General features: G+C 31.0%; 4 protein-coding genes across 4 annotated transcripts; 3 read left to right on the top strand and 1 right to left on the bottom strand.

Annotated features, from left to right (window-relative positions):
- Positions 1–141: 141 nt before the first annotated feature.
- LOC109596489 (ubiquitin domain-containing protein 1) lies at positions 142–11,083 on the top strand. The gene is made up of 4 exons (XM_020012039.2): positions 142–336; positions 399–877; positions 6,541–6,725; positions 9,384–11,083. The coding sequence occupies exons 1-3, from the start codon at positions 255–257 to the stop codon at positions 6,697–6,699; spliced, it is 720 nt and encodes a 239-aa protein (XP_019867598.2). The 5' UTR covers positions 142–254; the 3' UTR covers positions 6,700–6,725; positions 9,384–11,083.
- A 670-nt stretch (positions 11,084–11,753) lies between these two features.
- On the top strand, positions 11,754–13,175 carry LOC109605258 (valacyclovir hydrolase-like). The gene is made up of 5 exons (XM_049964557.1): positions 11,754–12,301; positions 12,353–12,506; positions 12,563–12,815; positions 12,867–12,955; positions 13,016–13,175. The coding sequence occupies exons 1-5, from the start codon at positions 11,957–11,959 to the stop codon at positions 13,024–13,026; spliced, it is 852 nt and encodes a 283-aa protein (XP_049820514.1). The 5' UTR covers positions 11,754–11,956; the 3' UTR covers positions 13,027–13,175.
- Positions 13,176–13,241: 66 nt separating this feature from the next.
- Positions 13,242–14,387, top strand: LOC126264885 (valacyclovir hydrolase-like). Its single transcript, XM_049964558.1, has 4 exons — positions 13,242–13,672; positions 13,721–13,874; positions 13,927–14,179; positions 14,228–14,387. The coding sequence occupies exons 1-4, from the start codon at positions 13,328–13,330 to the stop codon at positions 14,319–14,321; spliced, it is 846 nt and encodes a 281-aa protein (XP_049820515.1). The 5' UTR covers positions 13,242–13,327; the 3' UTR covers positions 14,322–14,387.
- A 60-nt stretch (positions 14,388–14,447) lies between these two features.
- Positions 14,448–16,753, bottom strand: LOC109596492 (T-complex protein 1 subunit alpha). Its single transcript, XM_020012043.2, has 5 exons — positions 16,616–16,753; positions 16,237–16,478; positions 15,352–16,051; positions 15,198–15,288; positions 14,448–15,145 (listed from the first exon to the last, which is right to left on the bottom strand). The coding sequence occupies exons 1-5, from the start codon at positions 16,686–16,688 to the stop codon at positions 14,578–14,580; spliced, it is 1,674 nt and encodes a 557-aa protein (XP_019867602.1). The 5' UTR covers positions 16,689–16,753; the 3' UTR covers positions 14,448–14,577.
- Between the last annotated feature and the right edge of the window lie 459 nt (positions 16,754–17,212).

Below are 17,212 nucleotides of genomic sequence, written 5' to 3'. Positions count from 1 at the left end.
ATTTTGCATTTTTAACAAATTTTGATTATTACCGGTAAGTTGGTGCATTCTATTTTGAACAGTTAGGTTCTTGATTTTTGTTAGGTTTTCCATGTTTTTTGTGTGTAAGCGCCACCTAGCGTGATTTGTTTACCTTCTGTCATTGTCGTTTGAAGTTTAGTGAATGATGGGTGTAAAATGTCAACATTCGTTTATTCCGGGGGTGTTCTAATAGTGAAGGTTCATGAAATGCCTCAAAAACTGCACAAAACAGAATGGGTGGGTGCATAGGAATAACGCGCAGTCGAAGCGGTGCAATAGACGATTCCTCAGGGTCAATTTCGAGACCCAATTCAGGTAAATCTACTTTACAAGTTTCCAATTCGAGTTATCAAAATTAATACAACGTTCATCTGCAGGCAGTACACGTAAAAATCATCCTCTGTGCCACGAGACGATCCGCTGGAAATCGGACGTGCCTCTGACTGAGGGCCAATTAAGGAGCAAACGAGATGAGTTTTGGGATACTGCCCCAGCATTCGAGGGCAGAAAGGAAATATGGGATGCGTTGCGTGCGGCTGCTGTCGCCGCAGAGGCCATGGATTTTGAGTTAGCACAGGCCATTCTCGATGGAGCCAGTGTGTCAGTTCCTAATGGTTACTTGACTGAGTGCTATGATGAGTTGGGTGCGCGCTACCAAGTCCCTATTTATTGCTTGTCTTATCCCATCAATATTGTAAAAGAGGACAATGGCAGGGATTCACCTGCAGAATGTTCAGAACCTGTGGATGGTGGCACTGAGACTGTGTTAAAATTAAGGTTATCACATTCTTGCTCAGATGTTAAATTGTCTGTTTATTCTACAGACACAATTAGTATGTGTAAAAAGAAACTTCAGGTAAGTAAATGTTTGGTGCATTCTTATGCTTTCCTTTGCTAAAATTCTGTTACTAAAACCATCTAAATATAGAATGTAAATGGTAATGTACTGTTGCAATGGTAGAAATATGCTTACAGATTAATGTCCTAGTCAATTTTAAAATAACTGCAATTTGTTTCTGTTGTATTAATACTTCATCTAATCAAACTTCTTCTTTAAAAATAACATTTATTATAATTATTAAGTATAATTTAGAAATTCCTTGTCTTTTAAACTAATTCTAAATCTATAGTTAAAACAATTTAATCGATAAAATTTAATATATTTTCTTATCATTATAATTACTTGAAGTTCGAGATTGACTTGATAATTGCATTTACTGGTAATCTATAATTTGTTTAAAATATTTGTAAATATAAACTTAACTACATACAATACAAATATTTATTATATGACACATAAAACAGGTTTCAAATCAATAAACACAAAGTAAAGCACAATATATTTTAAATTTTTATAACTCTTAGTATATTTTAAATATAATTTATATAAGATTTATTTATTTTGAATACAAATTTATTAATAAATCACATAAATTATTGAAAATGTACATGATTATCATATAAATTTAAGCACTCAAGCAACATTACTAATGTTTCTAATGCTAAATAAAGTGGGTCGCAAATTGTGTCTGAAAACGGTGTGAATTATTACAATATATCTAACCTTTTAACCACGTTGGATAAGTCCGTTAATAAAATATGTTAAAAATTTTAAAAAATTATAAAACAAATTTACAATTGAAAGAACTGTGTGAATGTTTGAACTTAATGATTGCCATTGCCTAAGAAATATTGAAATAAAATGTTTACTATCGTAATTTTAATTTAACTTTAAACAAAGTTTTGGTTGGTTTATTTGTAGGTGACTGAAAAGATATTACAGTGACTTGGCGAACCAATCGTGCGGTCAACGGAAATTCTAATTTTAAACATGTATGACACCGAAATCATCAAATTGCACTCTGCATACATTAGTCATAATTCTAATCGTCTAGATAAACATTATCCTACTTTATCGCGTTTTCTTATTGAATTAATAGTAATTCGACGTTCATTGACAATGAGCAATTTTTCCATGGTTGCTTTTTTATTAATTATCACTTAAAATTCAACACTAACGTTGTTTATATTGAAGGCGCTTATCTCATAACAGGAACGTTCCAGAATTATTTTATTTTTACATTTGCATTGCATTATCGCATTTTATCGTAAACGCCATTGAGTAAGACACGAGGCAAATACATTTCTCATAAACATGTAAATTTAACGGTTAATTGTAAGCATTGATGGCAATATCGTTCTCAATGTGGTTTTTTTTTTCATATATAGTTTTATGGACAGACGAACCTTGAAACAACCTGTTGTTGTTCTTTATTGAATCTTCAACTTTTCAATTTTTAATGTCTTATGAACAATACATGTAAGCTTCATTTATTTGCATATAATTTCTTAATTTTATCAATAATAAATTATATTCAAAACAGGGAGTATTACATAATTTGAAATACTTTATTACTGTCCATTAATCATTTATTGGATAACGTTCTTTGATTCGAATTCGAGTTAAATTTACAAGAAGAAAGAAGTAAAGGAAAATGGAATCTGAAGTTGTTAACGACAGCTGCTGTAGTGGCCATAATTATAGCAATTTGTTAAAATATATTAAAAATATATGAGCTGCTCTACTTGAATTGGATACTAAAAATCTATAATGTTTATTGTTTCTTCTTCTTGTAATTTTATTCTTTAAAAAATTGCTTACTTTTTTATTTAACGGTATACAAAATCATAACAACTTTTTACTTTATGGTCTTCCATAAATGAATTTAAATCAATTATATATTACAAGACTCTTGCTTATTATAATTATTTAAACATTAATCAAAGTGAAACTGTAAGAAAAATTGTAATTCGACGTTATTAAGACCAAGAGGAACAAAAAGAAATAGCTATAAATTTATAGCTAAACGATCCAAATGATAGTTACCATAAAGTTTATCTGGATTTGAAAATCTTGAAAGAAAATCAATAACTGGATGATGTGAATGTCATATTACCATCAACTGAAATTAAAGCCGACCTGGAGGAAATGGGACTTCCTAAAATTTGTTCAAGGACTGAAAGAATGAGGGTTCATTTAATCCCAGACCTACAAGAAAAACCATGGATTCCACTAAAAATGTGAAAGTTCAATTTTGACTTGCTTAAGATCACACTCACTGGATCACAGATCAGTGTGGATCTGCTTATGTTAAACGTCCAAAACAAAACTACCTAAAACCAAAAGTTTAGTATACCCAAAGTGAAACATGTTGGTGGTTCAATTATGCTATGGGGATGCTTCCATTGTTCTGGCGAAGGCCCCCCTTAGATTGATTTATGTACAGGGACATACATGTTAAACAACAATTTACTCCCATATATTGGATATTAATAAATGCGTTTCAACATGAAAACGATCCCAAACACAAATCCAAAATTGGAAGAGATTGAATAAAAGATAAAAACATCGATAATTTTTTAAGAAAAATTATTAATTCTAATTCAGGATAAATTAATAGAAGGGAAATAAAATATGAAGGTGTAAACAGCTGTATTTGAGGCTTCATCATTTTTAAGTTTCATTCAATCATAAAAGAGTTGCTTATTAGTGTGGGAGAATACAGGAAAATTATTTTGAAAATAGTTTGTTCCACGTACTTCGTTTATTTAGAAATTGAATTAATAAAAACTGTCTTAAATCAATATTGGTAAATATTCTTTGATTCGAATTCGAGTTAAAGAATAAACGAAGATAATTAAAATATAACAACACCTGTATTTATAGTTTCCCCATTTTTAAAATTAATTAATTCTTAATAGAGTAGTTGATTTATTATTTGTAAGAGTGCAAAAATATCAATGTAGTTTCTCCATAGACACTGAATAGACATTAATAAATATATGTATTACTGTAACAATTCAGCGGTATGGTTGGTGTGACAAGAAAATTGTGGTATTTAGGAGACTTCAAATTATTTTGAATGTTCATCGACGTCAATTCAGTTCGACACATGTTCGTCTAATGGTACAACCGATCAATTGTCATATATTATTTACATAGTCAATTGTTAAATGGAGGTTTAGTACGAAAACGATTTTAATTGTTGTTCTCATGCCTTATCGATTGGCGAACGCAGTCAAAAACGGTTGTGCAAACTAAAACCGAATATTACTCCAATTTGCCAAGATATTTGGGTCAGCGTCGACCACTCAAATTTAGGTCGACGTCCAACATGGTTCGAACCTTGAACGAAGTTGAGCACTTTTCCAAAATAATGTTTCTATAAATGAACGCAAAAAGAACAATAAAGAAAAAATAGTCGGGTCGAGAACCGACAACGCAGCCTCGCTTAACTCAATCCACGCCGTCCATTTACAAAATTTAATTGTAGGAATTAAAAGCTTAACCCATTTTCCGGCTCATTGCCTTAACAGTGGCGTACGATAGTTTCCGCACATGGCAATATCGATTCTGACCTACGGCTTAATTCAGAAATAATTAAAGGGGTGTTTGTACGCCAAATCACACGTACCCATTTAAATGGTGCTTCGATTTTAATGACACGTTAATCAGCCATTTGAATTCGTTGTGTGCGTTTGCAATTGTAATTCTGGTAAGGCGTTTTTCCTGTTTGGCTGTAAGGGACATTTACGGATGTAGGGGAAACGGTACTGTGTATTTACATCGACAATTATGTTATTGGTACAAATATTTTTCACACATTAAAATCTCTAAATAGTATTCTTTAACAGGGTTGACTAGAATTCTCATATAAGTATTTATGGATTTAATGAAACGTCGACAATTTAGTTTGAAAAAAGTAAAATCTCCTTTTTAATTTTTTGTCTATAAATTTATAAATATTTTAGAGAAAAAATAATATCGAGTACTTTAAAATAATTAATTAATAAACATTAAACATATTTCTGGACTCTACTTCTGAGTCCGAAATTTTATATTGTTTTTTGAAAATAGTTTCTGTTAAATATTGTTAATTTACAATCAAATCAATAACAATAAAATAAAAATTATTTTATTAATTAAAGATATACAGTGGTGACTAGAGAAATACTGACATTACTATCTTAATGTTAATTAGGAAAGGCACACCTTTAATTAAATGCAATCAAAATATTTTATTTAAAATAATTATACTACATTCTTTCTACCATTACTCATTTACGCTGTCCAATCGAGACTCTCAACATGATTATCTTTTAACTAGTTTTAGTTTGCGCTTCTAAACTTCATGAAACCTAAATATATCCGACGAATCCTAAAAAACTGATAATTCATAAATTAAAATTTCATTTTAACAATTTACTTCCAACCTTCCCATTATACTTTTAACGGTCAAAATTCAGCCATGTAAAATTAATTCGTTATTTCTTTTATAAGACGAATTCGAATAAAGACATCTGCCGGATGAAATCATTTAAATTTCATGACGTTGGACTGTTAAAATTGGATGTCACATTGATGAGGGTATCTGTAAACCACAAAACTCCATTCCTATATCAAACAAAATTCTGCGAAATTTGAATGACAAAGTTCTGACGTCGAAATGTGTAATTATATGAATGCTATTTCCGATTGGTCGCACAGGTTTAAAAAAAAACTTTTCAGAATATCGGACAATAAAATGGCAAAATAGTATTGTCATAAGGTTTATTAATAGATAGTAACAATGTCTGCATTCAATACAAAAATACAAAAATAGCCAGTAATTGTAACATTATTCTAATTAAATATCAATATTCTTTGTTTAGTCGTCAGATTGACTTTCAACTACTGTGAAATAATTTAGTAATCATTGTGCCAACACCAAACGGAGGAGTCGTGTGGGTGTCCTTTTGTGGGTTTAAAATGACCCCTGCAGTTAAAATAAATGAAATAATGGATCGATGTGCGTAAAAGACGCAACTGATGAAGGATATTTATGTATTTTCTTAAGAATACAGTTTCTAGTGATTCCACATTCGTATGCCAGTAACAATATTTAATATTTCTGCATTAGTTTTTTTACGATTTTTAAAATTCTATTATAAATACAATGTGTATTTAAATTCATAAATATTTTAGGAATATTAAAATACATATTAAAAAATAACAAAATTTTCTTTTTGCTTTTTTAGGGAAAAATTACGTAAAATGATTTACATCATTTACAATCAAGCTTTATGTTCAATAATCAATTTATATAAATATTAGGAATTGTATATTATTAATATTAACAGTTACTTATATTATGACAATAAAATCAATACTGTAAATGTGAGCCATTACTATAAAATTCAATCAGAAATAGTAAAATTTTATTCGGAAAAAGAGTGACATATCACACTATTCTATAAGCAGTATTTAATTCCTATTTTTTCGGTTTCTATTTGTATTGAAAATAATGAACCATTTAACTTAATGAGTAACTGTGTACCATTAGGTAATTTGTTTTTTCTTGAATTGTTTTTTTTTTCGACCCCACGTTACTTGGTTTATCGATTATATTTCTAACAAGTATTGATCGAATAATTTCAGAATGTCTGACAATAATTTTATACGTTTAATGATTGTTACAGAGTCAGGAGGGCATAGAATCGTCACGTCAACGGTGGTTCTTCGGCGGCAAACTGCTGGGCGATAAGCTGCATGTTGAAGAGGCCAAGATACCCTCGGGCTATGTCGTTCAGGTCATCGTCAACACGGAAAACTCGCCTATCATGAAGAAAGCCTTATGAGTCAAATTTTCTCAAGTAGTTTGTAGGTAAGTTGTGGTTGACGTCATAGTGCTAACTGCAAATTCATTTTTCAATACCAAGTAACTATGAAAATAGCAAATATGAGATTTTATGACAATATCGAGTAACACAAGTATTTTTATTTATTTTATAAAGAAGAGATGTTATTTTAATACATCTAAATATAATTTATTGACTGTATAAGTAGCATAAAGGCTTTTCGTAACTGCCTAAATTATTATTTCTATCAATAATTTTTTATAAATTAATTGGGTAAGTACAATTAACGGTTATTTATAATACTTCTTGTTCATACAGAATCTTAATCAATGCTTACTTATGATTAGAAAGAAATTAGAAACGTTTTTACTCGATTCAGTAAAATATTGTTTTCAGCAGTTACATGATATTGCAATTTGTAGTTACACATGCACCATCAACGACTATATGCAATTAATATCACTTCTTATATATCAAACTAATAAAGTTGTCAATCCCAATCTACACGACAAAACTAATTGTTTTTATTTAATGTGTTTTTCGAGTGCAAACATTTTCTCTTTAATCGACCTTATAAAATCCTACGTCTCAGAGAAAATTACAGGCGAACACCTCATCAAGAAAATTACTTTGATTGATTGATCATCGACGAATTAGTGTTTAGGTATTGATGTGCTTGTTTACTGTCCACTGTTTGAATACCCTATTATGTTTGAATTATTCAGCGTTGGTTCAGGTCGATGGAATTTGATAAGATCAAGCTGTCGAACTTGTCTTATATTTCTGACGTAATGACACGAACGACAGTAATATAAAAACTATGTTGATTATACGAAAACCTTTCAAGTTTTGTACTGTTTGTGGGTGAAATTAACTTATATATAGAGTGGTGGTCATTATTATAGCAACTTTTTAAAATGTTAAATAATTCTTTTATTTAATGTAAATTGTTAAAATAATATTAATTTACTATTGTTTTTTTTATACTGTATTATAAAACTTACTATATTTTTATTCTATAATATGTTATATATATTTTTCTGAATTGAGCTGGACATAAATATGGTAACTTTAATTTCGAAAGGGGATTTTAATGATTAAATTTGTGTGAAATTATTTTATTAAGCAATATCATATTTTTGCACACTTTTCGACTTATGTTTCAAATTCGGGTAGTGAAAAAGAAAAGGTTTTCGAAGACGGACAATTTTTTTCGTAACTATTTGGTTAGTTTCCCCAAATTTTTTAATAAAACTAAATTATAATTTTTTTTTACAGTTTCACTTAGGCCATTAATTAATTAATTAAACTAATAAATAATCGATTAAAATTCAGAGACTAACGAGACACTAAAGTATAAAATATATATATCGACATAAAAATCGAGATTTAACATTTTTCTATTGATATATTTTATGGTATTTCTTAAATAAAAAACTTTATTTTTTCTGAAATAGATAATGAATTATCTCAAAATTCATAACTTAAATGGATAATTTTAAAATATTTATTAAAGAACTATGAAAATCAGTAGGCATTGGGATTCGATTGCGAATTTTCTAAATAGTTAAAGTAAGTTAAACCAAAATTTTTATCAAATTCTTCAAATTTTGACCTCCGATATCTTCTTGACGGTAAGAGTGATTGTAATTGTAAGATACCTTTTTCGTAGAGCGTCGAATTTCCTGCAAGAAATGTTAATAGAAAATTTCTGTACGATCAAATAATGACGAGATATTAATTTTGTCATATGGAACTAAAGTAAAAATGGAAAACTCTGAGATGGGAGGACCTTCTTATTAAAATTAAGCGCTCATTTTTCAAGAACAATTTTTCAGTGTTGGAAGTTAAAAAAATAGTCGCTTTTCTTTGGCCATCCTAATACCAGGTGTGTGCATAAGAAACTAAACCTTGGTTCAATTTCACTAGTTGTTGGTAGCGGAATTTTGCTTGCGGGTTTGAAATTCGAATTCTGACAAGTTCTAAATATTCCACAGACAGAACCAAAACAAACAAACTCATTTAATCGTCTGTATAATACTAAAACTGACCGCTAGGACCCTTTTAGGAAAAGGGCTGTTTCAGATGCATCTAAAAATTAGTTTAAAAATAGAAAAAGAAAGTTTCTATATTTCTGAAGGTCTAAGTTTCATTGATTTTTTTAAAATAATTATTTAAAATATTTAAGATAATGGCAACATTTATATTGATTAATAATATTTAAATGTTTACATTGTGTGAAAAATCACCTCCGATAAAATTTCGAGCATGCAAACGAACCACAGACATTAAAAATTGACAAACTAATTGTATTAACCACCGATTTTTCGAATGATTTCGGCTTGCATGATGCGTTCAAATGAGGGTCGCGCGTGCCAACCAATAATCGGATGATATTAAAAATTCATGTCGTCAAACTGGACGTGTATATGCAGTCGGTCATTTCGAACATACACTCTGTTGTGTCAGGGATTTGTGACGTTGAAAATGCTATGTAGGTCGGAAACATGATTGCTGCATCGTTCATAACTGGATTAGAAAAAATGAGGAGGGCAATTTGTATAATACAATAAGAATTGAGTGACTGATCCACCAAATTACCTTCCCCCGTGATAATTGCAAAAAATATCAGTTCACTAACCTTTCAGTTGTTATCGATTAATTTCCGTTCTTTACTTCCGCAGTGTTTTCCATAGAAACATCACTGTCAACTACAAAGGAACAACAGGACCAGGATGCGAAAGCTGTTGCGGTTCCGTACGCAAAAACTAACAATAAAAACCATGATACTCCGGGGGTGAGTCGAATCAAACGTCCTAAATCCGGTGCAATACAGGAGACCGTCAGCTCAAACACACTCAGGAACGAACCGAAACATAAATCAAACTTCAAATTTCCGATTCTATCTCTTGTTTTTATTTTGTTTTTAAATGAGAAATGAAAACATGAGACAATAAATTGTAGTGTACGTTTTCAAAGCATCAGCTCTTTCTTCATTGCATTCAAGTCGACGTAGAACATGTTTTGATAGATCCACCCTCCCTAGCATTGAGATTACAAATTACTGCATGAAGGACCATATCCTAGTTCTTAATAGAAAATTTAATAATAAATTAAAATGATTAATCCACATTGGTTGTTGTTTCGAAATTAAGATTTTTCACGTAGATTTTGTAGGGGCGGCGTGCGCCACGTGTCCCAAAAGATATCGGCGAACTATAGATTAAATTTTGTTGTTTTATAACATCTTAACACAGCGACGCTGAATTTTTATTTGAACAATTCGTTAATGCCGGAAATCTTTTCTACACACGAAGTACTGTGCGCTATCCCATTTTCGACTGAGTATGTATTTTAATTTGTACAGATTGAATTTATATTGCTTTATAATTGACTGGAACGTGCTTTTTGTATTATATAATTTAATATGCTGTTAAAGATAAGATGCAGGTTAATTATCTAGGGGATGAATTTATATTTATTTTAACACATGCAATGACATATTTAAGTTTATGCTTTAACTAAAGGAAATTCTTCCAGTACATTGTTTATGCAGCAAAAGAATGTTACTTATGCAATATAAAAACACGTATTTTTATGACATATTGTTTTTATGAAATTTAATATTCACAAGCAATAAAACATCTTTCGTACTTTTGCCTAAGAAAAAGCTTTACATGAATGAACATTTGACAATGTGATATAACTGAGCCTAAGCCTTAAATTCATCCCCGCAACATATATGTATTCTATAGTTGTATATTGTGTAAGTTTTTTATATATATAAGTTTTGATTTTAATTACATTGACTGTTTATATCACTTGTTGGATGAATCGTCAGTATTTTGACTGAGGAGACTATTTTTCTACACTTTGGTGTGGAGTGTTTAAATGTCTACTTAAACAAATCGTTCAGTCGGTATCGTTTCTTTCTTCCTTAAAGTCCTTTAATTTTATTCTGAAAGCATTTTATAGGTTGCGTTTTGTACTGCCGATAAAAATGGTTGTAAATATCTAACTGCCATTCTCTAAGAACACTAGTGTTAATTCATTTTCAATTTTTGTTGGATAGATATAGACAATCGGATGGCCGTCCACTAGAGTCACAATAAATTAGTGGATTATTGCGGATGTAGAAGTTGGAAGGGAGAAACGACACATGAACATGTAAATACATATAATACTCACTGATAACAAAAATAAAAACAAAAAGACTGCAGTTATGTAGGAATTAATGATATTATTATTAATTATTGAAAAGGAATAGAACAAGCTGAAGAAATATGATCATATATTTCAAGAAAACAATATTTAATGTTAAATTTTGTATTGTTTATTGTATCAGTGTGTATAAATATAATTTTCAGTAAACATTTTGTTACTATTGACCTAGTTTAATTCTACCCATTCCAATATCCTTATCATTCCTAGTCTATAATCGCAGTTGAATTTAATCAACAAAATTTACTTATATTATTTATTGCACACATACATTATCCATGTATGTATAAATATTATATCTTTCGGCAATTTATAAAATTTGTTGCATGTGTTAAATTTAGTTTGAAAGGAATTCTTCCCAAATTATTAGGTTTTTATGAATTTGGTGGTGAAATTGGAATTAATTGTTTTTAATACAGAAGTTAAATCGATTCAATATAATTAAAATTATCTAATTGTTATATTATGTATATAAAACAAAATAAAAACAGAAAACAGACAGGTAAAATTATAAGATCAGTGTCTGTGGCAATGGTGAGGCATTTGGTTGGTATATTTTTATCTACAAAAACTTGTTAGAAGAGTTAAATTTCTAACAAATTGAGAAGACCAACATCGAAACTGTAGTAATTGAACAATATTCATGTTTGAGACAGTCACCATCATATCTAAGAATATAAATGATGTATGTGCTTTGTAACATATACAATATTGTCAATTAATATTCAAATTATTTTGTGCGGTTTATTGCTATTGTTCTGCGTGTTTACATATATTTAATATTTGTTCTGTAATTCTTTAATTGATATAGGCTTTAGAAAGTACAACAAAAGTAGTATTGTAGCATTTTTTTTATCGAAAGCCGGTCCTGTTCACCAACATCAAATGCGAAAGTTTATCATATGCACATATTTTTATCTATGTTAACTATTTTTAACAATTTAGTTTATAATTCTCGAAGAATATTTAATTTTAAACCATTACGTGCATTTTTTCTTTTATCTTTAGAGGTTATGTTTTTTATTAGACAATAATAATGTCTCTTTTAAAACAGAACTTTAAGAATTTGTTAATTGCTAGTGCTAAGTTTAAACCATTGTTCCGTAAGTTTTCAATGGCCACTGAAACTACGGTGAATGTAAACGGCCAAACAATAAATTATGTAAAAGTAGGATCAGGTGATAGAACTTTGTTATGTTTCCCTGGTGCTTTGGGTACTATTTGGAGTGATTTTAAACCTCAGGTTGAAAAGCTTGATAAGAACAAATTTACTGTCATTGCTTGGGATCCACCTGGTTATGGTGGCAGTCGACCACCAAAGAGATTGTTCAATAGTGATTTCTACCATAAAGATGCTGATGTAGCTCATGACTTTCTTAAGGTGTGCCATTCTGCTTATTAAATTTTATATTTTTTATTATGTCTTTTCTAGTGCATTGGAGTGCAAAAAGTTTCTCTGCTTGGATGGAGTGATGGAGGCATATCCAGTATGATTTTGTCAGCCAAATATCCAGAATTTGTGGATAAATTAGTCATATGGGGATCAAATTCTTACATTTTACCTGAAGAAGTTAAATCTTACGAAAGTAAGGCTACTTACCAAATCATGTTTATAATCAGTGGTAAAAACAAATAATTGTAGAATTAAGAGATTTGAGCAAATGGTCAGATAAAATGAAGGCACCATTAATTAAACTCTACACTGAAGAAGGCTTAAAGGAACTTTGGAGCGGTTGGTGTGATGCGGTTAACGAAATTTATGAAAAAGGAGGCAACATTTGTAAATCTGAATTAAACAATATAAAGTGTCCAACTTTTATATTGCATGGTGACAAGGATCCTATGGTGGCACCTGAACATCCAGGATACTTATTTGATAACATCAAGAAATCAAAGTAAGCCATTTGAATAAAAAAGGATAATAATGTTACAAGTTTTTGTTGCAGGATACACAGATTCCCTGAAGGAAAGCATAATATTCATCTACGCTTTGCTGACGAATTTAATAAAATTATATCAGATTTTCTTTTACAAGGTTAAGTGACATATAATAAAACTTCATATTTTTTTCAATAAAGTTTTAATACTTTTATAGATTTACTTTGATTTATTTATTGACTTTACAATGTATTCAAAAAGTTCCGAGGGTAACTGGCAATGTGGAAATATACATGTTTAATATTTCAAAATTATTTACATTATGACAAATAAATGATCTGTAATGTTTAAGAAATATTAAACCTACAATGCATGTTCATAGTAGTTTTCTTCAGAATTACCTCATAAGATATACCTAAATGTAGAATTATTGCATTATTTATTACTTTATTACAACATTACAAACTACTTTGGTAAAAATCCGGTCCTGTTCACTAACTTCAATATTTGAAGTTACTAGACAACAATAATGTCTCCTTTACAACAAAACTTTAAGAATTTAATAATCGCTAGTGCTAAGTTTAAATTAATATACTATAACTTCACAACAGCAAATGAAACTACAGTGAATGTAGACGGCCAAAAAATAAATTATCTTAAAGCTGGATCAGGTGATAGAACTTTGTTATGTTTTCCTGGTGCTTTGGGAACTATTTGGAGTGATTTTAAGCCTCAAATTGAAAATCTTGATAAGAATAAATTTACGATCATAGCATGGGATCCACCAGGTTATGGTGGCAGTCGTCCATCAAAAGGATTATTCAAAAGTGATTTCTATCATAAAAATGCTGATGTAGCTCATGACTTTCTCAAGGTGTGCCATTATACTTATTAAATCTTAAAATTCTTATGATTTTTCTAGCACATTGGTGTGCAAAAAGTTTCTCTGCTTGGATGGAGTGATGGAGGCATATCAAGCATGATTTTGTCAGCCAAATATTCAGAAATTGTGGATAAATTAGTCATATGGGGATCAAAGTCTTATATTTTACCTGAAGAAATTAAATCCTATGAAAGTGAAACTTCCAATTCATGTTTGTAATGACTTGTAAAAATTTTTAATTGTAGAATTACGAGATTTAAGTAAATGGTCAGATAAAATGAAGGCACCACTTATTAAACTCTACACTGAAGAAGGTTTAAAAGAACTTTGGAGTGGTTGGTATAATGCGGTCAAGGAAATTTATCAGAAAGGCGGTGACATTTGTAAATCAGACTTAACTAATATAAAGTGCCCAACTTTTATACTGCATGGTGACAAAGATCCTATGTTGGCACCTGAACATCCAAATTACTTATTAAATAACATTAAAAAATCGAAGTAAGTTATTTAAGCAAGGTATTAAAATTGTTACGTTTGTTTTTACAGAATACACAGATTCCCTGAAGGAAAGCACAATATTCACCTACGTTACGCTGATGAATTTAATAAAATTATATCAGATTTTCTTTTACAAGATTAAATTCAATGAAAAACTTAAATATGTCAACAAGTATTTAATATATTAGGTGTTGTTCCGTTGCATGTCTATTAGTATTTTATTTTTATTCATAGGCGCCCCGAAATTCTAGAGAAATAATACAAATCATCCAAATGAAATAATTTATTATAAAATGGTATTAGTGACAAATGCGTAAATATGTTTTAATATTTAATTTAAAACAATGTGTACTGTGATAAAGCTATAAGTTATCTTACTTATAAATATGTCAGTGTAATTAATCGTACAATTCGCCGGACTCCATAGCTTGTTGATAATTTTTGCCTCCTTTCTGTTCAGCATCTAATTTGATCATGTCGTCTATTCTAAGAATAGTAATCGCAGCTTCAGTTGCGAATTTCAATGATTTTATCTTTGAGATAGTCGGCTCTAACACTCCGGCCTTCTTATTATCTCTAACTTGTCCTTCAATTAAATCCAAGCCATAATACTTCAAGTGTTGATGTCCATCTTTGGTGATGTACATATTTTGGTATGCTCTAAGCACCGCCACTAAATCCGTGGCGTCCCGCGCCGCGTTGACCGCCAAAGTTTTGGGAATAACCAACAGACTCTTGGCGAATTCGGCAATGGCGAGCTGTTCGCGGGAACTCAAAGTGGTGGCGAAGTTTTCTAAATAAATAGAAAGAGCGGCTTCCACTGAACCTCCACCGACAACGACGCTCTTTGATTCCAAAACTCGTTTAACCACGCAGAGGGCATCATGCACGGAACGTTCCATTTCGTCACAATAGAAATCGTTGGGTCCGCGAAGAATAAGGGAGGCAGCAGTGCGGGCTTTAGGTCTAAAATAAACTTGGGTTAGATATTGCTGTTAACGAAATTGTAATGTCTTACTTTTTGATGATGATTAGTTCGTCGTCGCAGATTCTCTCCTGGATTACTTCTGCAGCTTCACCAACCATGCTGCTGTCAAAAGTTTCTTCACCTTTAAAAAATAATAATAAATTTTTATGAGAATCTCTTATAGTATATATGGATTTATTCTTACCTTCCATATTTGTGAGTGATGTAAGGAAAGTGGCGCCGGTAGCCTTGGCGATACGTTTCAAATCCACCTTTTTAACCCTCCTCACTGCCATTGCGTTCTTTTCAACAAAGTATTTCAGACACAGATCATCAATACCGCCAGAAACGAGGATGACGTTCACGCCGGTGGCCAAAATTTTCTGAATACGCTCCTTTGTAATGTCCAATTCTCTGGCTCTCACACCTTCCAGCTTATCTGGATCATTTATAAGTACCTGTACCCCCATTTTCATCTTGGATTTTTGTAAGGAGAAGTCCAAACAAGCTATTTTAGCATTGACGATTTTTTTGGGCATGGCTTGACTAGCCACTGTGCAATTTAAAGCATATCCCTGAACCAATATGCTCTCTTTGGAGCTCTTGCCATGGGCTTTGAGGATGTTCACAGCCTTAATTGGATACATGGCATTACCCTTGTTGTCATTAATCTTAACAGCTTGGGCAGCTTCGACGACCATTGCCGAGAATAAATCAGCGTCGGCTCCAATGATCTTCGAACTCATCGAAGTTTTGGCCACATTGATGATTGTATCACGGCCCAACTCATCAACTGGTATGGTAAGATTGTCTTGGATAAAGCGTATCGCTTCCTTACAAGCTAAGCGGTAACCAGCAATAATTGAAGTGGGGTGGATCTTCTGCTTTACTAATTCATCAGCATTCTGAAAAATAATATAATTAATTATTATTACCATTATAATTATAAAAGAAGAATTTAATTCTTGTACAGAAATCATCAGTGTAAAATTTTGTGTGAATCATAATAGAAAAATGAAATTAAATATCACATGGGTTATTTTACATTAGATATTGCTTCTGGCTTAATTATCTGGAATAAAACCTTTACCTTGAGCAATTCAGCAGCAATAATGACAACAGATGTGGTTCCATCACCAACTTCTTCATCTTGCAGCTGTGCCAGTTCAACTAAAACTCTGGCAGCTGGATGTTCCACTTCTAAGAGACGTAAAATAGTGGCCCCATCATTTGTTACTGTCACATCCCCAATATCATCGACCAACATTTTGTCCAAGCCAACTGGTCCAAGCGAACTTTTGACAATGTTAGCAATAGTAGCTGCTGCCATAACTGTAAATAAGCATTCTTTGATTGAAAAACAAGTAAATTACTCTTTAATAAATACCACACCTAACCGCGTGATATTTTATTGTAAGGTTATATGGGGAACTAAATGTAAAAACTTTTTAAAATTTGTGTCAACTTACCATTTTGACTACGAACTGGGGCTCCGGAGCTTCGGGTACCGGCAACCGAAAGGGGACTGGCTAAAATAGACATTTTTTATCACAGAAGTTCCCGAACCTATGAATGACAAACAGCACGTTCTTCCGGCAAAATCTGAAATGAAATATTCATTTGTTTACTAGTGATATTTTGCTGTATGGTTGGCACGCGTGTGAGCAGCGGGAATTTCGATGTTCTAGAAAAATTTAAAATGATATGAATGTAGAAAGGAAAAATAAGAGTAAATAGTATTATCATAATACATGAGTTATTATAATAAGTTACTAAGTGAAGCTTTCAGACGAAATAACTTCTTTAATCAATAGACCACAGAATCTTTGACACAGATCAGAATTGTCTGTGTAAATATCTAGTCTGTTATCCTATACAGGGTTGAATATCAATTAAGATCACTTGAGAAGCTTTTCGTTCTTTATGTAACTCATATTTTTTCTATGACAAAATAGAAAAATAAATTGACTTTATTTTATCCAATGAAGTTCCAAACCGCTTCTTCTTCTTTTAGAAATAAAAATTCAAATATATAACAATATATAGAGAGAAACGTAATTATTCCT

Source organism: Aethina tumida, chromosome 3, assembly GCF_024364675.1.
Source record: "Aethina tumida isolate Nest 87 chromosome 3, icAetTumi1.1, whole genome shotgun sequence".
NCBI lineage: Eukaryota > Metazoa > Arthropoda > Insecta > Coleoptera > Nitidulidae > Aethina > Aethina tumida.
The sequence above is the reverse complement of the archived record's forward strand: the minus strand, read 5'-3'. Positions and strand labels throughout refer to the sequence as shown.

Excerpts from the sequence above, each read along its gene's own strand:
- LOC109605258 (XM_049964557.1), top strand. The coding sequence starts at position 11,957 with ATGTCTCTTTTAAAACAGAACTTTAAGAATTTGTTAATTGCTAGTGCT. Across the intron at positions 12,507-12,562 it reads AGAAGTTAAATCTTACGAAA|AATTAAGAGATTTGAGCAAA; the intron begins GTAAGGCTACTT and ends AAATAATTGTAG. Across the intron at positions 12,816-12,866 it reads GATAACATCAAGAAATCAAA|GATACACAGATTCCCTGAAG; the intron begins GTAAGCCATTTG and ends TTTTTGTTGCAG.
- LOC109596489 (XM_020012039.2), top strand. The coding sequence starts at position 255 with ATGGGTGGGTGCATAGGAATAACGCGCAGTCGAAGCGGTGCAATAGAC. Across the intron at positions 337-398 it reads AATTTCGAGACCCAATTCAG|GCAGTACACGTAAAAATCAT; the intron begins GTAAATCTACTT and ends GTTCATCTGCAG. Across the intron at positions 878-6,540 it reads TGTGTAAAAAGAAACTTCAG|AGTCAGGAGGGCATAGAATC; the intron begins GTAAGTAAATGT and ends TGATTGTTACAG.
- LOC109596492 (XM_020012043.2), bottom strand. The coding sequence starts at position 16,688 with ATGTCTATTTTAGCCAGTCCCCTTTCGGTTGCCGGTACCCGAAGCTCC. Across the intron at positions 16,052-16,236 it reads TTGCTGCTGAATTGCTCAAG|AATGCTGATGAATTAGTAAA; the intron begins GTAAAGGTTTTA and ends ATTATTTTTCAG. Across the intron at positions 15,146-15,197 it reads GAACTAATCATCATCAAAAA|ACCTAAAGCCCGCACTGCTG; the intron begins GTAAGACATTAC and ends AGTTTATTTTAG.
- LOC126264885 (XM_049964558.1), top strand. The coding sequence starts at position 13,328 with ATGTCTCCTTTACAACAAAACTTTAAGAATTTAATAATCGCTAGTGCT. Across the intron at positions 13,875-13,926 it reads AGAAATTAAATCCTATGAAA|AATTACGAGATTTAAGTAAA; the intron begins GTGAAACTTCCA and ends TTTTAATTGTAG. Across the intron at positions 14,180-14,227 it reads AATAACATTAAAAAATCGAA|AATACACAGATTCCCTGAAG; the intron begins GTAAGTTATTTA and ends TTGTTTTTACAG.